This window comes from Pseudorca crassidens, chromosome 8 (genome assembly GCF_039906515.1).
Source record: "Pseudorca crassidens isolate mPseCra1 chromosome 8, mPseCra1.hap1, whole genome shotgun sequence".
Taxonomy (NCBI): domain Eukaryota; kingdom Metazoa; phylum Chordata; class Mammalia; order Artiodactyla; family Delphinidae; genus Pseudorca; species Pseudorca crassidens.
The window spans coordinates 69,584,714-69,610,462 of record NC_090303.1 but is presented as its reverse complement, the minus strand read 5'-3'; the positions used below and the strand labels follow the sequence as shown (position 1 = coordinate 69,610,462).

General features: G+C 35.1%; 1 protein-coding gene across 4 annotated transcripts in view; it reads left to right on the top strand.

Annotated features, from left to right (window-relative positions):
• Positions 1 to 25,749, top strand: part of IMMP2L (inner mitochondrial membrane peptidase subunit 2) — a 904,501-nt gene that overhangs the window by 222,646 nt on the left and 656,106 nt on the right. The window contains exon 5 of one of the 4 annotated variants that reach the window (XM_067746754.1): positions 12,318 to 12,827. The exons of the other annotated variants lie outside the window; for them this stretch is intronic. Within the exon in view, the coding sequence (XP_067602855.1) occupies positions 12,318 to 12,435 (118 nt within the window). The 3' untranslated portion in view covers positions 12,436 to 12,827. Of the gene's footprint in view, positions 1 to 12,317; positions 12,828 to 25,749 lie in introns of those variants that run through there. 4 annotated transcript variants of the gene reach the window in all.

Genomic DNA, 25,749 nt, shown 5'->3' with positions numbered 1-25,749 from the left:
AACAGGCAGAACCAAATATGAAGGTGTATATGAAAAAAGATCTAATTAGAAATTGAAGAATTGAAAAATGTTGTCACTAAAAGTAAAATACCATTATAGACAGGATAAACTTTTTAGAAAATTCACTGTTAGAATTTTTGAACTGGAAGATATTATTGTGGAATCCATATCAAAATCAAAGGTAGATTAAAAAAATAGGAAAGTATAAAAATACTGAGACCAAAGAATAGGTTGAGAAGTGCCATTATAACTAAAAGTATTTGAAACATTCTAAACACACACTATCTTCATTTTTTTAATCTACTATTTTCTTTAAAAATAACAAGAGGAAATTATACAACTATGTGTGAAAACATTCTTGACATAAAAATTCAAGCGTCAGGTAAGAATATATTGAAGTAAAAAGTAAAAGTACCTCTTTGCTCCTTTTAGCCATGCACAGTTGCCACCCCATAGTAACCACTATCCATTTGGTGTATATCATTCCAGACCTTTATTCCTTTATTTACATGAAAATATATACACATGTAGAAATATATAATCTGATTTTTTTTGTAAGAGACATGAAATTGTTCATATTATTACACACCTTTTAAAAAAATCACTATTAAGGGCTTCCCTGGTGGCGCAGTGGTTGAGAGTCCGCCTGCCGATGCAGGGGACACGGGTTCGTGCCCCGGTCCGGGAAGATCCCACATGCCGCAGAGCGGCTGGGCCTGTGAGCCGTGGCCGCTGAGCCTGCGCGTCCGGAGCCTGTGCTCCACACGGGAGAGGCCACAACAGTGAGAGGCCCGCGTAACCAAAAAAAACCACTATTAAAAGTGTCTTTGTAATTAAGTGTGAGTGTTTAGAATAATAGATGGTTAGATATGGAAATAAAATGGTATGTAGATTATTAATTTTGATAGGTATTGGCAATGTTGCCCTCCAGTAAAGTTGTGTAATTTTACATTCTCACCAACATTTTAAGAGAATCACTATTTTCTCATATTCTTGCTAATACTGGATATTATGAAATTCTTAAAATTGTAATTTCATGGCAAGGATATCCTGATTTTACTTACATTTCTTAAATTATTCATGATGTTGGAAATCTTTTAAATTTTTGTTTTTAATGTTAATTGATAGTGATAATTTTTACCTACTTGAGTTCTATTTATTAAATAGTAACCTTTGTCTGTTACATGTGTTCTAAATGTTTTCGTCCTGTCCATTTGCTATTTAGCTTGGGGTTTTTCTCTTCTATAAACATTTGGCCTTTTCATGATGTCCATTGAGTTTTTACAACTCTCCAGGGTTATATCATAGTATATGTACTTAGTTTATTTCTCCTTAAAATTGTTCTTATATAAAGATATGCATCATTTTATCAAATATGGTTTTAAATATTTAAGATATCCATTAAAAAGAGAAGGTAAAGGAGGCTAAAATACTGCTCTAGTTTTCTACCTTTTCTATTAGAAGGCCATTCTTGTCTCCCTTGCTTCTTGTACAATACATGTGTTAAAAGCTTAGATTCCAGAAGTGTATTAGTAAGTGTGAATCTCTGCGGAGCTTATGGGAGTTGGCTCGTAACCTGCTCCTGCCACAGGGTGCAAGGACAAGGAAAGCTGCTTGTTAGAGGTCTATATAACATGAGTCCTTAAAAGTAGAGAGCCTTTTCAGACTGGGTCAGAGCTGGTATAGAAGAAGAGAGAGATATAAAGTATGAGAGACTTGAGAGATATAAAGTATGAGACATTTCTGGCTCTGCAGATAATTCATAAGTTTTTACTCTTTCAATTTCATTAAAATGAGTGTTTAAGGCTATCAGTTTTCCTCTGATCAGTGCTTTAAAAATATCTGATGTGTAGGGTTTTCATTATTATTTTTAAAAGACATTTTTTGTTTGTATTTACTCTTTTACCCAAGAATTGCTTTAAAAAAATGTTTTTTAAATTTCCAAGTAGGAAGGGGCTTTTACAAATCTGCTTAAGTAATTTCTAGTTTTATTTCATTGAAACCAGAGAGTGTTGCTTATAATATATCTCTTTTATAGAACTTTCTGACATTTTCCTTGTGACCTAATACATGATTAATTTTTGTGATGTTCCATATAGAGTAAGGTTTATTTTCTATTTCCAGGGGGTAAAGTTTAATATATATTCATAGAGTCTTCATAATTCTATTTGTAGTGTTACAAAGTGTTTTCACATTTTTAGTCCACCTGATCTGTCAGTAGTATGTTAAAGTCTCCTATTGGTTTTGCTCTGTCTGTGTCTCCTGTCATCTCTGAGATTTTGCTTTACAAAGAGAAATGCTGTGTTATTTGTTACATAGATATTCATACTTATTATATCTTCATTGAGTCTTTTGGTTTTTAATATTAAACAGTGTCTTCCTTTTTTACATTTAATAGTTTTTGTTTTGTGTTTTACTTTGTTTATCAGTGTTACTATCCCTGCTCATCTGTTTAAAAATTTTCGTGGTATATTTTTGTTTAACTCTTTATATTTAGGCTTTTCACTCATTTTCTTTTAGGTATATACCTTATATATTGTATAAAGTGAGGTTCTGCTTTATGAACCAGAATAGAAGTCTTTTCCTTTTAATAGGTACGTTAATGCCTCTAAAGTTATTGGAAAGAATGTTATGTTTGGTCTCAATTCTATCATATTATTTCATATTATAATCATTCTGCATTTATGGTATATTTGCTGGGTTTCTTTTACTGCATGAGTTTTTATCTCTCTCTTATGTCTCTCTATTTGAACTTCTTTTCTAGCAGTGTTTTATTTTTGTTTTAGTAGTCACATTGTAATTATGGCTTTATTCTTAACTTAAAATTTTAACTCTTTAATGTCTGGTTTGTCAGCTTTTAATAGTATACCTACCTATTGCCTATACAAGTTTATTCTACTTTATTCTTTCCCTTTCCTTCTTATTCCATTGTTTTATCAGCATTGATTCTACTTTGTGAGAACATTTAGTACATAATATATTTGTGTATATCATATCGCATGTTATTTTCCTGTGTTTACCCTGTCTTTGTTTTATATATACAAATAAATATATAAATACACACTGTTAATTTTTGGCTTAACTTTCCCAATAATTGCTTAGTTGAATTAAATTCATCTTCTAATAGATTTCTCAAGGACTTGTGGACACAGAATTCTTTGAGTTATTACATGTTTAGAGCAGTTTTTCTATAGGCTTGATACTCAAAGGTAGCTTGGCTGGATATAAATATTTAGATTCCACTGTATTTCCTGGAATTTTATGAAAATGTTGCCCATTGGGACATCCCTTGTGGCACAGTGGTTGAGAATCCACTTGCCAATTCAGGGGACACGGGTTCGAGCCCTGGTCTGGGAAGATCCTACATGCTGCGGAGCAGCTAAGCCTGTGGGCCACAACTACTGAGCCTGCGCTCTAGAGCTCGTGAGCCACAACTGCTGAGTCCACATGCCACAACTACTGATGCCTGCGCACTTAGAGCCTGTGCTCCGCAATAAGAGAAGCCACCACAGTGAGAAACCTGCACACCGTGATGAAGAATAGCCCCCGCTCACCACAACTAGAGAAAACCTGCGCACAGCAACGAAGACCCAGTGCAGCCCAAAATTAATTAATTAATTAAAAAAATACATTAAAAAAAAAGAAAATGCTGCCCATCAGTACTTTGCACTGAGTCTTGTATTTGATAAAACTGTTGCCAATCTAATTCTCTTTCCTTTGTACATTATTTGAATTTTTTTGCCTTGATACCCTGAGAATTTTTCCTTTAATGTCTACTGGTCTTACTAGGAGTTGATCATTGGAGGTCCTTTTCCCTTGATACCCAGTGTCCCCTTTCAGTGTATAGATTCAGCTCTTTCATTTTTTAATACTTTATTGAAGTAGCGTTTCAAATATTAGTTCTATTCCATTAAAAAAATCTTCTTTAGGAATTCAATTGGTATGTAAATTGGATTTTATTTTGCCTGTCCTCCATTTCAATCACTTTCTCTGTGACCCTTTAATTGTTTTTCTCAGTTTCATTTTATTCCCTTAGTTGTTTCTGTTGTTTTTCTACTATCCCTTGTTATATTTTCATTGAAATCTATTTTTTGTTTAGAATTTTGTAATGTAGTTTCTATTTGTGGTATAGTTTTGTATTTTTCTTTTTTTTTTTTTGAGTTCAATCAACTCATTTGTTTTTCTGATCATGCATTTTCTCTTAGTTTTAAATGTCTGTTTCATCTACCTAAATGCTTGTTTGAGTATATTTAATTAAGGTTTGAGTGTTACGTTATAGTTTCCTTCTGTTTTGGCAATTTGTAGGGAGGGGATGGAATTTCTATCAGATGAATTGTTTGGCTTATCATTCTCAATTTTCTTTTTTATAGCAGTTTTTTTGTTTTTGTTTGTTTGTTTTTCCAGTGTGTTGGAATGGTTATGACATTCCTAGTTCAAGAGCACTCTCTTCTGTCATTGCAGACAAAGTATTGCTTCTTTACTGGATGGCATGGCTTTCGAATAGTTATGTGTCACTGGATTTTAAAACTTTGTTTTGTCGTAGGGGATTCTAAATATTTCCCCTTGCTTCTTTTCTTCTCTATGTATAGTTCCCAAAGAAACCTTTCCTTTTGTGCTAGCTCTCTTCTCCCTCCAACACGAAAGCTTTCTGAGGTTGCCTTGTCATCTCTAATATACCTTTTCAAGTCCCTTCTCTGTGTCAGTGCTTGTATCTAACTGTTGACTTTCAGTATTTTCACATATAGGATCGACTTTCTGGCAGTGGTTTTAAATCACATTCAGGTCTGCCATTAGCTCCCCTCTTATTTCCTTGTATTTCTCCTGAATTGCTGTTGGTTTCCATGAAGCCTGGTGGCAGGAGCACCAGTGAGAGCATGCTGGAATTTAATGTTTATGTTTATACTTACAAGTAATTGGAATTTGAGAGGTTTCTGTCTTCCATTTATGTTGAGTCACGAGTTTGTGTAGTTTTATTTGTCCTCCCTGTTTTTTTGTTTTATTTTTGTTTTTTCGGATATGTTGCGACTTTGAGATTTACACCACTCCCACTGCTTCGGCAAACCAGAATCTTCTGTATACATTGCTATCACTCAGTATCCTGTAGCAACTTAAATGTTTTAAAATTTTGCTTTGTATGAAATTCAAATATTGAATATATATGAAAACTTTCCAGAAGATGAGAAGATATTTTAAATAATTAAATCTATACATCATAGGCTTTATCAGACACATAGTTTGAGCAGGTTAGAAAAAAATGGATTCTGAGGTCTTACCAAGGTCTTACTAATGTAAAAATCAATGGCTTTTTGTCTCTGTGTTATTAATGTTTAGAGTCCCTAACGTGTTTTGTGGGACTAAATAATAAAACAGCGATCTTCTTTTTAACTGTGATTCACTGCTGATTCTTTTTGCTAAGGTTATCTGAAACAACTATCTGTGTTTAGTAAGTCCAAGGGAACGTTGAAGTTTCATGTGGAATAGTTACATGGGAATTTGCTGAAGCAATTACTCTATTTCCTAAGTAATTATCCACATCACTTCCCAAGCTATACATCTCTCTCTTGCTCTTTAGCATTATGAACATCCCACCCATTGGTACGCACATTTATTCTTCACAGTATCCAGCTGTTACCTACTCTAAGACATAACACACCTCTAATTTATATAGCTAAATCTTGCTTCACTGGGTCTTTTAAATCTGAAGCCTTAATTTTTTTGATGGCCAATTTTTTTGTATTCTTCAGACTTTGTAACGCTTTAAGAATCTGTGGCCCCTGAAATAAATTTTGTACCAATAAGGAGCAAGAAGGAACAGTAATTTTCCTACTTGGGAAAACTGAGTAATCTTGTAAATGCATTTCTAATTATCATTCTGTGAGCTCCTATTCATTTCTAGCTGCCATGGATTTCATTGTAACATATCATAATTGGTGTAATATAGTTAAAATTTTCTTGCATTATATCAAGTTTTAAAGCATCTTTAATATTCCTTTGTAACCTGCAGCTGAATTGAAAAGAACCCAGCCATATTGACAGTTCTCAAAATAACTTTTAAGAGGTTATAGGAAAGTATTCTGAGAGAGCTGTTCCAGTGGTACTCGTTTTAAAACTAATACAAGTTCTCTGAGTAAGATTGGATCATTGTACTTTCATTAGTTCTACTATGGCTGAGAGATCATCAAGTGGCTACCACAGTTCGCTTTTATATTCTCCAGCCTAGCAATGAGAAGATGGAAAAATATGAGTGGTTCCTGTGCTTAATAGTGCTTTATTCCTGTATTTATCTCCATATATCATATATGGCTATATTTACCTCTCCTCTCCAAACAGGTGATAATGTATGTAGTTAAACCCCATTTTCACATTGAGATCAGGAGCTTTTTCATACATAGACATCTGGAGAGTTCAGAATTGTTCATATTATATGCTCCATGTTTTTCTGCTTCCATTTCTGACCTCAAGCAATTTGTGGCTCTCTCCTTCTACCTCTGCACTTATCTTGGGTAAACCAGAGGACTTTATGATAGCATTTAAGTTATCAAGATAACGTAAGGTTGCTTTCTAGCTTCTAACTTATCTCTGAAAATAGTTAAATATTTTACTCTTGTATTCAGAAACAGTGCATTGATGAGCTAAGTTTTCCCATATTTCTTTAGCTTTTGTTTATTCACATATTGGAATATGGGATTTGGAATAGATTATTTTAGATCATGTCCGTAATAAGTACCAGTACCTTCTTTTAAAATAAGATAAGAAATACATTGCAAAAAGGTAAAGTTTAAACTGTAATGTCATTGTGAACCCAGAATGTTTACCATTTGTCAGCTAATTTAGGAGGATTAAAGAATTGCAAATTAACAATTCAGGTTATAGGGATCACCTTTCTAAATTTTTCTAAGTCAGTTTACTTGATAAGACAATAATCTGTAGTTGTCTATGTATAATTTAATATTATTTAGACTATGGCTTTTAGTGTTAATATTAACTAATTTAAACATTTATACTGGTCCTCTCCCCTCATATGCAAGATAATAGTAATCTTCATTTTCACCACTCTGTGAATATTATTACTCTTTCTAACTAATTTTGCTTTTCAGTAGAGCAATTTGGGATTAGACATTTGAAGACCAATACTTAACATGTTCATACTTACAGAAAAGAATAAAGCCATTCTTCTACATAAAACTGGGATTACCTCTTCACACCTAAGAAGTGTGTGAATACCTAAAATTCACACACAATTTTCCCCAAAAATGTTTTTGGTAGTTTTTTTTTTTTTTTCTGGTACTGAGACCAGTGAAAGTTTATAAGGTTGTTAAGTCTTATGCATCTTCTTGAATCAAATCCAGTGCTTTCTGTTTGATAGCTGTGACTGTGACAAAGAGAAGTGGCTCTCTTGCAGTGAATATTCTTTCTCTGGAAAAAGAAAAAAATAGGTTGGGAGTGTTTGCCAAAAAATCACTGTGTCATGTAGTGCTGAAGCCCTTGACTAGTCTCCTTTGTTGATGGAAATGGAATTAACCTTGGAGGAAGCGGTATCATTGGCCTCCTTTGTTTTTTCTCTCCTCTCCAACTTTTCTCTCCTTCTCTTTTCACTTTGCCCTTTGACTTCTGCTGTTCCATATTCATGAAGCAGGAATGTTACTGGAGACTAAATGTGGCTATGAGAATTTTTGAATCGGGCAGTATAGGAGACAACTGAAAACCGAGCCATCTTGTAACTTTTACTTCTGGAGGGAGATTATGTATTACAATTTTGGAATTATTTTAACTTTGTCTAAAATGAAGAGATATTTTATTTACTACCTTTGGTTTTCATTAAAAACTGTTTGCTGTGGTTTTGAAAACTTAAAAACCTTCATTAAATTTAACAATTATTGGCTAAGCACTCTTTTTTGCAGTCTCATTGTTAAATATGGATAATTCATGTTGTTAATTGCTGTGATGATGGACGAATTGCTTTTAAAATAACTAATACATGAAAAACTCTTAAGTAAAATTTTCTTCGTATCTGTATAAACTTGAAAGAAATTAGAAGTGAGGAGATAAGATATTTACTCTAACTTGCTTTGGGAGATTTTATGAAATGTAACTTAAAAAAAAAAGTACATAATTTAAGCACACCGTGTTTTACTGTATGTGACTTCAAGCAATAATAAATTAAAAATAGCAGTGTTGCTCACAGTTCAGGTATAGGCAGAACTACATTATAGTTTAAATTCAAATTCTAGTAGATTATTACTACGGTAAAATTTCACAAGGAGTTCAACCTTTCTAATAAAGAAATACAAATGAATCAACTGTGAGATGCTATTTTGACCTACCACATTGACAATGCTGAACAATAATATGTAGTATGGGCAGGGGTTCAAGGGAATAGAAGTTATATCCTTGTAGTGGAAATGTAAAATTCTTAAATCTTTTTGGAAGGAATTAGATGATATGCATTAAGATTTACATCCTTTGATCTAGTAATTCCACCTCAAGGAATTTTTCTTAAAGAAGTAATCAGAGAGCTACACAAACAATTACATGAAGTGTTTTATTACAGAAGGTTTCATAGTACTAAAGCATTAAAACAAAAACATAAACACTGAAAAATAATGGAATGATTAAAATTATTTTGGTAGGTCCAAATGATTATCACAGTATGCATTTATTTAAAATGACATTTTGGAATTTATTTACTGATACAGTAAAATACCTATAATATTAAATGAAAAAAATAGAATAGAAAATTGTATTTATTTTGCTTGCTTTCACATTTGTATTGTTTAAAAATATATATTTATCTCCATACAAGACTATTGAAGTAAAATTTAGCAAAATGTTAAAAATTATTACTTATAATTTAAAGATAACAGTTTTTTTAATGGTCCCATTTTACGTACTTTCTTGAGTCTTTGAAAGTTTCTACCACTAACAGGTGTTATTTTAAAAGTAAAAATGTATTTGCTTGAAAAAGCTATCACAGTTAGCTCAAAGAATATACATCTTTAAAAATGCATGTAAATTATTTTGTGACTAAAATCTCAGATTACCATTTTTTCCTGTTGACTAAACTATTGTTGGATTTTATGCTAGTAAATTAATATTCACCAAATACTGCATTCTCTATGGGATAGCATTTGCAAAACTCATATATTTAGAGAACACAATTATGTCAGTGAAATGAAATTAATGAAATGACATCCCACACAGGCACCATAATTTGCATATTAATTTCAGTTAATGTTTTTATGGATGTGACAGGCTTATTCTAGTCATATTTGATTAAAAAAAAAAAAGATTGTGAAGCAACCAAATGTTGAACAATTGTTCCAGTAGATTCACAGTATTCCAAAAAACAGCTTTAATATGTTATTTTTTGGCACTTTGACTTTGGTTTATTTACCTTTTATAGCTTTTTTTTTAAAGTGCAAATACATTTTGTCAATAAATAGGTAGTTGCTGATGCTGAGTATTTATTTTTTAATAATAATCACCCCCTGCCCCCAACACACATAACACCCCGGCAACCACCAATCTGTACTCTGTATCTTTGAGCTTGTTTTCTTTCTTTGTTTTGTTTTTTAGATTCTACATATAAGTAATATCGTAAAGTATTTGTCTTTCTCTGTCTTATTTCACTTAGCAAAATCCTATCAAGGTCCATCCATGTTTGTCACAATTGGCAAGATTTCATTCTTTTTTTATGGCTGAAGAGTATTCTATGTGTATATATATCACATCTTCTTTATCCATTTATCCATTATGGACACTTAGGTTGTTTCCCTATCTTGGCTATTGTAAATGATGCTGCAGTAAACATGGGGGTACATATATCTTTTTGAATTAGTGTTTTCATTTTCTTTGGATCAATCCCCAGAAGTAAATTGCTGGGTCATGTGGCAGTTCTACTTTTAATATTTTGAGGAATTTTCATACTGTTTTCCACAGTGGCTGCAGTAAGTTATGTTCCTGCCAACAGTGCACAGGGTTCCCTTTAATTCACATCTTCACCAACACATTATTTCTTGTCCCTTTGATAATAGCCATTCTATGATGGTGATGAGTTGATATCTTATGGTGGTTTTGATTTGCATTTCCCTGATGATTAGTGATGTTGAGCACCTTTTCATGAACCTATTGGCTATCTGTATGTCTTTTTTGGAAAAAAAATGTTTATTGAGATCCTCTGCCCATTTCTTTAATTGAATTTTTTTTTTGTTTTTGCTATTGTTTGACTTCTTTATATATTCTGCATATTAACCCCTTATTGAATATATGATTTGCAAATATTTTCTCCCATTTGGTATGTTGCTTTCATTTTGTTGTTGGTTTCCTTTGCTGTTCAGAAGACGTTTAGTTGTCATCCCACTTGTCTGTTTTTGCTTTTTTTGATTTTGCTTTTGGAGTCAGATTCAAAAAATCATCAAGACTGATGTCATATGAAGCTTATGACCTGTACTTTCTTCTAGAAGTTTTATGGTTTCCCGTCTTACATTCAAGTCATTAAGCCATGTCGAGTTGATTTTTGTATATGGTATAAGACAGTGGTCTCATTTCATTTCTTTTGCATGGGACTGTCCAGTTTACCCAACACCATTTATTAGGATACTGTCCTTTCCCCATTGTATATTCTTCCCTCCTTTGTTGTAAATTACTTGATCTTACATGTTTGTGTTTATTTCTGGGCTCTCTATTCTTGTTTTTTCTTTTTTTTTTTTTTCTTTGATCCATGTGTCTGTTAACAAGAACCAACTTCTTTATAAGTTTTACAGCTTTTCTGTTTTTATTTTCATTAATTTCTTCCTTCTGACTTTGTTTTACTTTGTTGATCTATTTCTAGCTTTGGAGTGGAATGGTTAAATCACTTTTTTTTTCAAAATTTATGTACGTAAACATTTAATGCTATGGATTTTCTTTAGAGAAGTGCTTTTGCTATGATCTATAAATATTAGTTGTTTAATAGCTTGTTTGTTAATTTCCAGGTGAAAAGGTTTTACATTATTATTAATTAGTGTTTTTTTTGGTTATTATATGGTGATCAGAGAACACTATTGGTGTATTTGTGTGTCAGTATTAATACACTAAAATATAGTATCAGTATTATTTTACTAATAGTAGTACAGGTGTACCTCGGAGGTATTGTGAGTCGGTTTCAGACTACTGCAATAAAGTGACTATTGCAATAAAGTAAGTCACACAAACTTTTTTGGTTTCCCAGTGCATAGAAAGGTTATATTTACATTATACTGTAGTCTATAAAGTGTGCAATAGCATTATAACTAAAAAGCCAATGTACATACTTTAATTAAAAAATACTGCTATTGAAAAAATGGCACAGATAGACTTTCTTGATACAGAGTTTCCACAAACCTTTAGTTTGTTAAAAACGTAATATCTGGGAAGTACAATAAAGCAAAGCATGATAAAACAAGGTATGCCTCTACTGGTATATTTCTTTTTTTTATATAAATTTATTTATTTAATTTATTTATTTTTGGCTGTGTTGGGTCTTTGTTGCTGCGTGTGGGCTTTCTCTAGTTGCGGTGAGCGGAGGCCACTCCCCCCTGCAGGTTTCTCATTGCGGTGGCCTCTCCTGTTGCAGAGCACGGGCTCTAGGCACGCGGGCCTCAGTAGCTGTGGCACTTGGGCTCAGCAGTTGTGGCACGTGGGCTCTAGAGTGCAGGCTCAGTAGTTGTGGCTCACAGGCTTAGTTGCTCTGTGGCATGTGGGATCTTCCTGGACCAGGGCTCGAACCCATGTCCCTTGCATTGGCAGGCGGATTCTTAACCACTGTGCGACCAGGGAAGGCCTATTGGTATATTTCTAAATTTTTGGATTCAATTCTTATTACCAACCAGACTTTGAGTTCCTTCTTCAAATTTGGCACCCAGAGATTTCTCTCCCTTGGTTTCAAATTTGTCTATGTCCCAAAATTCCCCTCTACCTTAGCATTTCATTGATTTGGAGGAGAAATTGATGATTCTGTCTGCATAATCCACTGTAAAATTGTGCTGAAGTTATGCTTGTATTTTCTTCAGTTTCAGGGGATCTTTACAGTGTAAACTAAAATTCTGCATGTAACCAGTCAGTTCGACTTCAGTGAATATTTATTGAGAATCTGTTATCTTGTGATGTACTATTCCAGTGGGTCAGGCATAAAGGAATTTCTGTAACAGCTTCTTATTTATTAGTAATTGCTCAGTAGATATCAAGTCCTAGAGTCATGGCATCCATGTTCAGGTCAATTATTCAGGCAAAACTATACATTGGAAGCCTTTATCTTAAATTCCTACAGGGATATTTCTTGGCATTGTTTTCTCTGGCAGAAATTATGAAGGTTTGGGCTTCCCTGGTGGTGCAGTGGTTAAGAATCCACCTACCAGTGCAGGGGATACGGGTTCGAGCCCTTATCTGGGAAGATCCCACATGCCGTGGAGCAACTAAACCTGTGCGCCACAACTACTGAGCCTGCGCTCTAGAGCCCGTGAGCCACAACTACTGAGCTCACGTGCCACAACTACTGAAGCCTAGAGCCTGTGCTCCACCACAAGAGAAGCCACTGCAATGAGAAGCCTGTGTACTGCAATAAAGAGTAGCCCCTGCTTGCTGCAACTAGAGAAAGCCTGCACACAGCAATGAAGACCCAGCGCAGGCAAAAATAATAAACAAATAAAATAAATCAAATAAATAAAAAAATAAAAATAAAGCTTTAAAAAAATGATAAAGGTTCAAAAATGAAGGAATGTACTTTTAAGTACTGTGAATGAAGAATGCTGCTTATTGTGCTTTCGGTTTTAACATACTTTGGGTTTTAACATAGGCATTTTAGGCTTAAGGATCATAACTGAAGGCATTTTAAGGTAAGTTACTTAGTCACAAAGGCAAAGATGAAAGTAAAGTTTTAGAAGTGTTTTACACAGCCTTTGAAAAGCCTTTCTATACTAATTACTGTACAGTTATACATCTCTTAATTAAATAAACTGCTATTGTTTTCCCATTATTCTTGGACTTTGAAGTTTTTGAGTCTAAGAGGATACTGAATTAATTCAAGGATTTCTGAATTTAAAGATTTAGGGCATAGTAACACCAGGGTTTGGATTTAGGACTACAATTTTGATTCACAGATTTTTTAAGGACTTATTTTTTATCACCCCCAGGATACGTTGCAAATACCTTGAAAAGCTCAATTTCGAAGGTAAATAATTTAGGAAAAAAAGATTTTTGTAAGTTTTTTTCCCCCAGTCGAGAATATTTGCATTTAACTTAAGACATTGAGCACATTATCTCAGATCAGAGATCTGAGCAGTTGTGAGCTTCCAAAGAGTACTTAGAATGGATGGAAAACATCCTTTATAATTACTGTCATTTATTTAATCAGTGTGGAGTGATTAAATCATGTAAGGAAGCAGGATTTTGATTAAAATCCTTTTCTTTCAGTAGAGGTTATAATCTGCTGACACAGAGCCACTTGGGTGCTGACTTAAACTCTCATAGTATGGACAGGTGCTTATTTGGTATGATGGGGAGACAAACAAGGGTAAGTCAGAGCTAAAGGCCAGCATCACTTGATAGATTCTCCATCAGTGAACTTTCCTGGATTTATTAGGAGTGTCCTGGAATTTCAGACAAACTCTTAGTTGTTATTTTTTTCTTTGGGCAGACCTAGAGAGTAGCTTAGCATAGTTCATGTACATTTTGGTAGCCATTTTTTCTTGAAGGAAGCACAGATTTGTGTACCCTCCCATCCCCATATTTATTTATGTATTCTTTTATTCAGTTAATATCTATCGAGAGTATCATGGGTTCCAAGTACTGGGCTAGGCATCATGATACACATATGAATGATGTTATTTCTACTTTTTAGGATCTTATAGTCAGGGATGGAGAGAGGGAGAAAAGAATGTGAACAGTACAATATAGTGTGATAATTGTAAGCTCGGGGTGCTTTTGGAGCACATAGATGGGCCAAATATGAGAGGTCTAAGAATGTTTCCTGGAGGACTACAAACTGAATTAAGCCCTGAGGAATAAGGAATGGTGGGGCTTGGTGCTGAGAGAGTATGGATTACTCTCAATATACTATCAATTTAAGCACTCCAAACTTTTAGTATTGTTGGGTATGAAAAGTAGCAGTGGTAAGAGAGGAGGCTTGAGAGTAAACAGATCATAAAGGACCTTGTAAGCTGTGGTAAAGAGTTTGAACTTGATCTGAGGATGGTGGGGAACTGCTTAAAGGTTTTAGGAAGATTACTCTGGCTGTGTTTTGAGGCATGAATTTTGGGGTCATAAAACCAGAGGCAGAGAAACGAGTTAAGAAACTGATTAAACAACCTGAGTTGGAAATGCTTAAGCAAACACTGAGGCAGTCAGTTGGAGAGAAATGAAGAGATTAAAGAGCTAACAAGAATTTGGACTGATTGACTGTGGGATGAAAGGGAAGAGGCAGGCATGACTCCCAAGCTTCTGAGTTGGGTGAGAAGGTGGATGTATGGTGATGACATTGACTGAGGTGAATGAGTGGAAGGCAGTTTGGGGGCCTGGAGTTGTTCAGATTCATACTATAGAATTAGCGGCTGTCCTGAAATGACTACATGAGCAGATGTTCTCCACTTGGCAGCAGTGTGCAGGCCAGGTGTGATCTGCTGTTTTCAAAGCTTCACATGACTTATGCCTGAGGATCAATGACTTGTCCTCTCTTTCTGAGTAGATGCCTTCCCAGGATGGAGGATGCTGTGGTGATGAGGGTACTTTTTAAAAAAGGCCTTTATATACAGAAATAAACAGTAATGAATAGCTTACGAGGGAGGAAAGAGTTTCATTTAATAGTACTTAATTAAAAATATAGATGAAAGAGAAAAATAGAAGCAATTTTCATATAAAGTCATTGTTATCACCTATAACATGTTGCATCTGAAATATTACCCATTAGTTATTCCCTAATAAGCCTTGGGCATTGCCTGGAAGTGTGCCCTGAAGGTATGTTTTCAGCCAACGTTCTGGCCTTCCTTTAATCTGTTTGTTTCCTTTTTTTACACTTCATGCTATTTTAACTTTCTAGGAAAACTTAGGTTTTAAATGATCTACACTGGAACTAAAACTGTCTGTTTCTTAAAATAATACCTATCCCTATAGAATATAGTCTCCCTTGAAACAGATTATGGGATTATTCTTGAGGGCTGGTCATTGGGACAATCAAATATATAACATTGGTAGATAATGAGAATTTCGGTAGTTTACTGGTAACATACTCTTCTGCCTTTGCTTCCTTACCTCCTTCCCTGATCCATTCCCACCATCTCACCGGCAAAATGAGTCCTGCTTGGATCTGCTTTTCTGTGAAGTTTTTACTCTTTTGAAAATAGCACCGTATCACATTTGGAGCATATTGGAGAAGGCTATAATATGTAGCACATTAGTATAGAAGGATATTCTACTTCTTGTGTAGAGGTGGCTTTTAGTGCTTGTGAGGACTTAAACTATGGTCTTTATGCCATAAAACATCAGGGTCACGACTTGATACTGCTGAACAGTTCTCTGGATTCTGTGAGGGTGAAAAAAAGAATGCTCTCAGCACTTCATCATTGAGTGTTGCATGATTACAAATGATTCTGCACAAATTCTTGAAAGCGTAAGCATGCCGTCAGCCTTGCCTTCCCACAGACATATTTGGTAGCTTCCACTCAGATTCTCAGTCTAATGGAGTCTTACCTTAAGGCATATGGTGATTTTCTGAATACTATGATGGTATGGAGGGATATATTTGTTACCACAATGTGTGAACAAAATTTAAGATAATGATACAGAGAAATAATTGTTGTAGATGGCTAACCTCTGGCTAATTAGCAGACTAATCTTTGAGTTATTCAGTACAGTCTGGGTAACCCTGAATCTTGTGAAGAACAGACAATATATTTGCTCTGTAATTAGTTTGAAAGAATTATTTCCATACTTGAAATGTAAATAACAGCAGATATTTAATAGTCCTGCTTTAGTAATGAAATTTTTTTTTTTGCCGTACGCAGGCCTCTCACTGTTATGGCCTCTCCCGTTGCGGAGCACAGGCTCCGGACGCGCAGGCTCAGAATGAAATATTTTTAAAAGAGTCTATTAACTAAGAGAAATCTTTCTTAATTATGTTATAGTTAGTTGTGGTCAGTCCTCCATATCCATGGGTTCCACATCTGTGAATACAGAGAACTAATTGTACTTCGTTGTGTTATGTAAAGGACTTGAGTATCTGCGGATTTTGGTATCCACAGGGGCTCCTGGAACCAATTCCTGTGGATACTGAGGGATGACTGTATTTAGTCTTAAAGTGGTTTGGTAAGGTATTGCCTTCAAAAAGTACTGTCTTCCAAGTTTGCCACTTTTCTAGTTTCTTTTCTGTCAGAACTAGAAAACTATTTTGTGGTTTGATCTGAGCCATACCAGTGTTTCACAATAAATATTTTGGTTGAGGTTTAGTCATGTTGAGGCCTGATGTAGTTTTGCATCTGATCTGAGGCTTCTTGTGATAGCTTTTGGGGTAAAATCTTTCATGGGGAGTGGGTTCCCAGACCTTCCTTTCTCTGCTTCCTTCGGACATCCGTATGTACCTGCTATCTGTTACCACCAGACTTCAACCCCCTTCCCTTGTACTCAACCTGGAATATTGTTTGTGTGCTCAAACCCTTTGCTGGTCTTTGTAAGGAACCCGAGTACCCTCTTAGCTCTCCCATCTGTATTAACCAGGCAGCTTGGGGAAAGGCTGCCATCTGCTTTGTGGACAGAATCAATCTGTACACTGATATTCAGGCCCCTTAAAGGCCCTCTCCTGCCACCTGTGGCCCTCTTTCACACTTTAACTTATTAGATTCTGGCCTATATTGGAAAGCATAACTGCAAAATCAAAGCCAACATGGTTTCTATTTCTCTAATCCTCCGTAGTTTGGTCAAGTATGGTATTATAAGTACTGTTTATAGTCTGTAAATGCTTATTTAACATATTTGGTGCTCAAAGGGTTGGAGCAAATGAAGATTTTTAAAATGTAACTGCCTACTTGATATTCTTTAACAACAACAACAAAAGGAACATATAGAACCTATAACAAATTTTATTCAGCCTTTCCTGACATTTTTAAAGTTTGATTTAACTCTGAGAGGATTAGGAAGTAATGAAATGTTAAGTTCACAAACTTAAAAAAAATCTTATTTTTAATAGGTTTAAGGAACTGTGTGAGGGTCTTAAATTTTCCTTAATTTGACAACAAAATAAACAGCCTTTACTAACCTCATGAAATCAGTGACTGACAGGCTTTTCCAAGCAGCCTTATAATGGTCTCTTTTGGGGCCATGATAATTAGACTTGAGAGATTGAAGATGAATTGTTGATTTTTGTGATTTTTTTAAAAGTTCCAAATTTAAGAGTTAAATAAAATCCCATACACTCTTTGTTAAGAATGTTTGCTTTTAATTTTTAGACCTTTGAATATTTTATTACTAGTTTATTCCTCTGATTCATTACTACTTAGTTCTTCAAAATACTGAATATCTAGGGTCTCTTTGAGTGATAAACCTCAATTTACAGGGAGCCATGGAATATTCTTTGCATATTTAATGTTGGCTCTTAACATACAAATCTTGCATTCAGCCAAATCACATTGAGCTTGGCTAAATCTTTGTTTCTACATTAGGTGTGAATAATGATGCACTGACAATTGGAGTCTTCATTTATCTCTAAATCAGAATGGCTTTAGATATTGTTGAATTTTGTGTCATATGTATCTCTTAGATGAAATCCTGGAGTGGGTAAAGGATTGAGGGTCTGAGGCCTGAGTAAGAATCTGGGTGTTCCATGTCCATTTAACCTCTTGAGCCACTTTTCACACCTATATAAAGAGCCAACAATACTTTTTTTAAAAAAAAATTTTATTGGAGTATAGTTGATTTACAATGTTGTATTCATTTCAGGTGTACAACAAAGTGAATCAGTTATACATATACATATATCCACTCTTTTCTTTTAGATTCTTTTCCAACAATACTTCCGTTTCAAAGTTGTGAGAATTCAGAGATAATATATGTGAGGTCCATTACAAATGCTCCTTTATAATTGCTTATAAATATGAGGATATAATTTTTCTTACTTGAGCATATAAATATATGAGATAATACTATCAGATATACTCATTCATTTCTTCATTTCCCTTTCTTCCATCTTTTTAAAAAAATTTGCTTATTTTTTCTACTCCTTCATAAAGGAATTTGTTAAGTTGAAGTCCCTGGTAGCTGGAGTCTTTTAAGCTGTAGCCCTTCAGAATGGAGTCTTAAAAGAATAATAAGAACCACTATAGTGGTATAATTTTATTCATTGCTAAAAATTTGAAGAGTTTTGTCTTTTATCTCTATTGATGTGTTCATCCCTAAATGATACATTTAGATCACAACAAAGAATTTTACTTTGTTGGCTCTTACAACAATGAAACATGTATACTGGTCTTTAGATTCTTGTTCCTACTAACTTTTTGCCATGTCTTCTCTTTGTCTATAAATCTTTCAGTTAGGGTGGCTGGCCTGTGCTTTGAACACATCCGACACCTTCCAGACTTTATGTCTCGTATGCCTTTGCTTATACTATCCACCCTCTTGCAATTCCTTTCCACTCAAGGTACTTTCCTATCAGTAAGGCATGAGGCATGGTGTGAGTCTCACCTCCTCCACGTCTTTCCAGACTACTGTAGCCAGAGTGGTTATTCTGTTTCTTACATTCCTACAGAATGATTAGCTCTAACACTCATTTTTGCATTAGCTGAAAGCCTTTTTTTCTAAAAGACTGTAAGATACCTTTTCTTGTGTATTGTTTGCCTAAACTGACTTAGTGTCATTCTCTGAAGCACTAGTTGGTGGTGAAGAGGTAGTACCATGATCAGTTTAGATTAAACAGAGCTTAACTCTAAAGCTGGGTTGGGATGAATTTGGGGGAGTATACTACATTGTATATGCAAATAATCTGACAACATTCCACCCTCCACCCCTCTGCCCCAGAAAATGTCCATGTAAGTTTTTAAGAAACCTAAGACTCTCAGAAATAGTTTAAAAATCAAAGTCATTTCTTTTTACGAATGCATTATGTCCAGAATCCCACTGAAGAAATTTTAATTTAATCTTTGATACTTGAAAGGAAATGCAATGTTTATATATGAGTGATGATAACTGTGAAAGGGCTAACTTATTTAAAAAAAAAAGTATTGTTAGAGATTGGATTGCCTTGGGCAATACAGAGTAGTAGGCATATTTTGTCTTTGACCTTTTCTCACTTTGTCTTTCAGTATCTGTCCCTTTTTACCACTTCTTTCCACTTCCCTTCTTTAAACATTCTTTGCGTGTTTATTGTGTGTCAGTCTTGTGCTTTGTGCAATGAAGACAAGAATGAATAATAATTGTTCCTGCTGTCAATGGCTTTCATAGACTACTCTCCAGTTAGATAATTTTGTGGTCAAGTATCATTAAGTACTATGATTCAAGTATAAGCAGGATGTTAAAGAAACACCCATGTTCTATTTTCCTCTCACCTGTCAAGGCTAGTTCTCTATTTCTTGCCCTGTTGTTTGGACCTCCTCCATAGCAAGAATTTAATAAAAGAAGTTTTGTGCAAAACTGTTGATTACAATTGAAGATGGCCACTTTTCTGGTTGGCAATATAAAATAGGCTGTGATAGCATCACAAATGATTGCCTTTTATTATGATATAAAAAAGTCAATGCTGTTCTGAGGGAGAGTGACCATAAAAACAATAAGAATTGATTCTTAATTTTTCTATGGGTGGGTTTTGCCACTGTACTTTAAAAATATTTTCCTCTTGGTTTGCTTTGGGCAACTTCTAGTTCTTCTAGTGATTATATATGAGGGAATATGGCAGAATTTAAATGATAACCTAAATAATATAATATTAGGAGGTAGATTTGCTGTAAAAGAATTAAAACAAAATAGGTAAATAAAAAATAGCATATATGCCACACTTACTTCAGATTACTTTTTACTAGCTACTCTTTTCAGTTACATTCCACAGGTTTCCGTCTTTTGTTTAGAAGAATCTATAGGATAATTTTATTAACCTCTATAGAGAAATAGGGTTATTAAAGTGGTCATTGAAAATACATAAATAGTTTTGAAATGAGCTTAACTGACAGATTGATTAGAAGCTGGGGAACTTACAAAAGGAAGGAGGAGGAGAGCCAGGCTTTTCTTAGACTATGAATATAGGACAAGTGGGGATTATTTCACTTTATTGTACCTTTAGTTCTAGTTTCTCTCACTAGAATGGAGAACTACTCTTCCATTCCCTGAGTGTTATCCTCTCTAATCAATCCTCCACTCCTCTAGCAGTTATCTTTCTAGAATGCAAATCAGATCTGACAGTGCTACTGTATAAAGCCCTAAAACACCATCTGATAAGCTGTAGGAGATGCAGAATCATACTCTGCTCACTGTAACCAGTCCAGCCTTTTTTTCCAGTTTACCCCTCTTCCCGCCCACAACTCGTCAGTTAATATTCCAACCACATAAAATTCTGCCACTTTCCAGGCATGCGTTGTCGTGTCTGTATGCCTCTTCACATGCTGTATTTCTGACATGGAATACCCTTTTCTTCCTGTATTCCGACCAAGCTCTAATTTTCTTCCAAGTGTCACTTCTTTCCTGAAGCCTTCATTGACTTATCTGTTGGTCGTGGTTCTCTCTTCTCTGTGCCTGGTACACATACATAGCCTAGTTCTTGTTACACTGTATTTTGTTTCTTTCCTCAAACTAGAGGAAAAACTCCTGTAGTTGATTTTGCATATTTAACTCCAGCATGGGATGCAAAATCAGGTTCAATAAACACAGTAAATACTTGTTGAATATTGAGAAAGCTAAGATAGAATGAAAATAGCATTTTGAGTACTTCTGTGCTACTTGGTTTTCTTTACATTTCTTAATTTGCCATTTAACTTTGTATATGGTTGAAGAAGGATAAAATGGTCATACTTTATTTAACCATTAGTGTTTGGTTTCATGCCAGCTAGGGCAATTATCTCTCAGCTCCACGCCTGCCCTATTACACTCCACTGCAGAGATACAAAACGTGTAAAGCACGTATGTCAGACACCACTGCTAGCAAGTTTTCTGTCAGATACAGCCAAAGGAAGGCAATGGTGAAAGATGGGAGGGTGGGGGGAAAGAGCAGTTGTTTATTTCCTTTTATTGGACCACCGTACTTCAGCATGCAGCAGGAGTAGATGATGGCTGATGGTGACCACAGGTGGCTGGATGTTTCACTAGCGCTGGGGTTGGTTTCATGAGCATCTCTGTCTATACTGCTGTAGAGTAATACGGACTCCACTGAACAAAAACAGAGCAGTCCCAGTGGCCGCTGTGGCAGTGTTTCCAGAAGGTGAACAATGATCGTAGGCTTGTGGGCCCCAGCCCAGCATAGTAGAACCCTGGCTTTGCTTTGCAGCCCTGTTTTTGTTGTATGCCTCTGGTTATGCCCCCTTCTCCTTTCTGTTCTTCTAATCCCTTCAACATCTGCATAATAGATTTCCTGTATTAACTGCCCTATGCTTGAAATACATAGAATACTTCCATTCTAGTGGATAATAACCAGGAGTGGTCTCAGAAAACAGGTTTCAAGGATGAGAATTTACTTATCTGAACTGACTGGGATTGAACACAGTAGGGTCTTACTGCCAGTGGAGAAGTGCCCTGACATGCACTTTCAGTTACTTAAATTATCAGATTTCTTACTGAAAGTGAAGTGTTCTCTAAAGTCAAAGCTTTGGGAAATCAAATGGAAGTTGTAATTGACTATTATGGTGGGAATAATGGCTTCTAGGACTCTTGGGTGGGTTGGCTGCTTTTGACTGCACAGAAAAATTTTAGCAAGGAAATGATGAGTTTAGGGCTTTAAACTCTCAATTCAGGTGTAGTGAGAGAAACAGCTCCATGATGGATTGTCCTGTCTTTTACTGTTGCAGTTCTGATGAAGCTGAAAATAAGACCCCAAATTTGACCCTGAAAGTTGTAGAATCACACGTTAAGTTGAATTCATAGCCTCCCAAGCTTTTTGATGTAAAAGATAAGAATTGATCAGATAGACATGGGATCATGAGAATTGAAATGAATATACTTAGGTAAACTTAGATGAATCTGAGAATTTTAAACCTCAGTTCTCTCTGTGCTTCATTTGCAGATTCACCTATGCTTTATTGTGGAAGCAGCCCCTCCTTAGTTCCCTGAGGGGGTTAATTTTTCCCAGCTTGAAGACCATATAATGGCCTCAACCTTGCTAGGAAAAAATCTAGGGAGAAGCATGGATGTATCATGTGTGACTCACAAATACTCCCTTTGTTGAGACATTGGGAAATGCATTGGTGAAGGGAGCACTCAAATCCTGGAAGAATTGTGGGATGCCTATGCTCTGATTGCCTTGGAATATGTTATGTGCCACTATTGAAATGGGCTGTCTCATTTAAATGGAATCATGGCATCCTGGAGTGACAGAGGCTGGGCATCTAGGTGTAACTGCCAGAGGTGTACAGTTACTGTAATGGGCAGAAGAGCCAGGATGACAATCAAAATTTTGTGACCCCAATGTTGTTATCATTGGTGGTGGCTAAACCATTAAAGTACAGCCTTTAGGGTACAGAAACTTTTGGGTCACGTGAGTAGAAACCTGATTTCATTCACCATCATGGCCTCTCACTACGTTTCCAGACCTGAGCCAGTTCACAAGTCCACAGCCCTTAAATAAAGTGGGAGAGCTAGATCCCTTTGAGGATAAACTGTTGCTATTGCTATAAATATATACTGAAAATCTTCCTTTAGTTTCTCCCTAGGGGGATCTCAGTTATTTACCAGAGTAACTGAACATTATGGAAAGGGAACCTCTCAGCTCTTTTAAGGATTACTAGACATGGCCCTTACTTGATACTAATCTTTTGAGGGAACCAAAACACTACCATCGTTCTTGGAAAAATGAGACCTTATGATGAGCAGATGATGGATTTATTTCGCTTCCTCCCTCCCTCCTTCTCTAGATTGAGTTTATCTCACTGTAGTTCCAGGGAGACTGTGTGTATCTACCTTATGATAATTGACCTAGTTCTTCAGTGTTTACCCTGAAGAACATCTACATTGTCTCTGAGTCATGGAATGAGGGATATTATGGAAGGGGGCCAAGCGAAAAGCCCTGGAAGTGTTGTCTCATCCAGGAGAGTAATCAAAAAATAATAACTGTATCACAGGAATTGCAGAGATTAGAGCCACCCTGAAATACTCAAGAAATGGAAAAGTAGAGATTTTTATCACATGCTCATTTTACTCACCTTGGCTTGTGCAAAAGGAGAGCAGACCTTGGAAGCTGTTTTATTATAAGCTGAATCAGGCTGTGGTTCCAATTGCAACTGCTGTTCCAGATGTGATGTTTTTACTAGAGCCAGTCATCTTGGTCTCTGGTCTTCGGTATAGTACACCTATTATTCTTGCAAATCCTTTCCCCCACCCACATCAATCAGCCAGGATTACAAGAAGCTGTTTACACTCACCTGGCATAGAAAGCAGTATACTTTACTGTCAGGGTTATGTAAAATCTGCTATTGTAATCTAGTATACCTTGAAGTTATTTTTTAAATGGCCAAGTAAGGGTAAAAAAAAAATTCATACTTTTCCCATTATTACTGTAAAATTTTAAACCAAAGAGCGTTTCTTAGAACCAATAAAGGGTGGAAGAGGAAGGTGTGAATTAGTGCTTAAAGTAGTATTTATTTGATTGACTTCAGCTAGGATGATTGTTCTTGCAGAATTAAAAAGTAGAGCAAAACTAAACAAAAACAAAAAGTTAACATGAAGTGTAATTTTAAGCTCCAGAATTTCTTGTCTTCTTACCCTTTCCCTCACCTTACCTTTTTAGACTAAAAATCAGAGGTGGTTAACAGTTTTTTTGTTTGTTTGTTTGTTTTGGTTCAGTGGACTCCTTTGCAATCTGGTGAAGTCTGGATGTCACAGAATGTTTTCAAATGCACAAAATAGCTTGCATAGGATTATAAAGCAAGTCAATTAGTTGAAATATAGTCAACAAAATATTTTAAAATCTCCAGTACAGTAACACATGTATAGTAATAATAAGTAAAAATTAGTATTACTTCTAGTAAGTATTTTAATGTTGGAGTTACTGATGAGTATAACAATATGTCAAATTATCTGTCAAATTACCTGTGATTACTGGTCACAGGTACTCTAATACTACTGTCATTTATTGTCTGCATTCTTAATAGAGGGCAATTTAAACCTTTAGTTAGATGTGAGTGAAAATAAATGTATGGTCTCTTTTCCATTCAAATACATGGACCATCCCTTCACCCTCCGCTCCCTAAGTCCTTCTATTGAACTTTTTGGTGGATGAGGGAGGGGTACATGAATCTCACTTAAATCTGTTTAGAGCAGAAGCTGTTTATGTAACACAATGGCCCTGAAAAAAGGAATATTTATTATCTTTTGAATGTATTTGCTTAATCATATATTTTACCACAATGCTGTATTTACTGTATGGAGAAATAAAATAACATAATGGAAAGTGGAGACCAGAATGAGTCAATGTGAATAAGTAGTAATTCTTTGGTCAGTGAGTTACCACATAGTAAATTAACTCCTCTGATATACTAGATGGTGCCTCACGGACCTTTTGAAGTAAAACTATTTCAAGATTATGCTGTTTTCCTCCATTTTGTCAACTGGTTCAAGCCCATTTACTTAATGCTCAACTAGACTGCATAATATCTAAAATTTTTGTTTATTTCTAAAAGATTGAGTTTCTGCAATAATCTGCACTAATTGATTGGTGTGAAATTCTTACTAGAGTATTTACAAAAGTATTACTTTTTATACATTTGTCAGCTCACTCAAATAAAACTGCACATAATGAAAACAATTGCATTTTTGACCACTATATCTACGAAATAATTTCTGTATTTTCTTCTTCCTTCTCCACATTTTCAGTCCCAAATTATGACAATTTCACTAGCATTTGAAAAATTATTATGTTTATTGGATTATTTGCAGGTGGGGCTCTGGGCTTTGGTCTACAAATCAGTGGTTAATTTAATGATGCACTAGTTTATATTTAGCAAAATGAAGCATAACAGGCTCAGCTGAAAAAATGATTCTTGTTTTAACCAGTGATCTTCACACAGCTGTTTAAATACCATATTGTACTTGTTTTTTGCCTCTTTCCTTATTTAGGATGGCACATGGTACTTGTGTAATCTTTGCTTATTTTAAGCCGGCATAAAAGAATGGCTCTCAGCAAACCGGAGGCAATTTGCAAAACTAAGGGATATTCTTATGAATTCAGGCCAAGTTAAATTATTATTGAAGAATACAGCTTTTCTCCCCAAAATTTTTCCTGAGACTTTTTTTCATTATAATGTTATGTTTCAAAGTTTATGACAGAGGTACATTATTTCATTTGTTCCATATAATTTTCTTTCTTCTGTATAATGATACCATTAAAGTAAGATTGGCCTGGAAAAGTCAGATGTTTTAAAACTGTAGTAGTTCCTTTCTGTGTTATCAATGTTATAATATTTTTCTACCTAGAAAAGATTGTGGCTCTTTGTATACAGATGGAAATGCTGACTTAAAACATAACCAATAGATGGAAATTTAAAATAATTTTCTGTGACTTGTTTTTCACTGCTTCCTCATCTTCACTGCCTGTCTGATCCAGCCCCCAACTACTACACC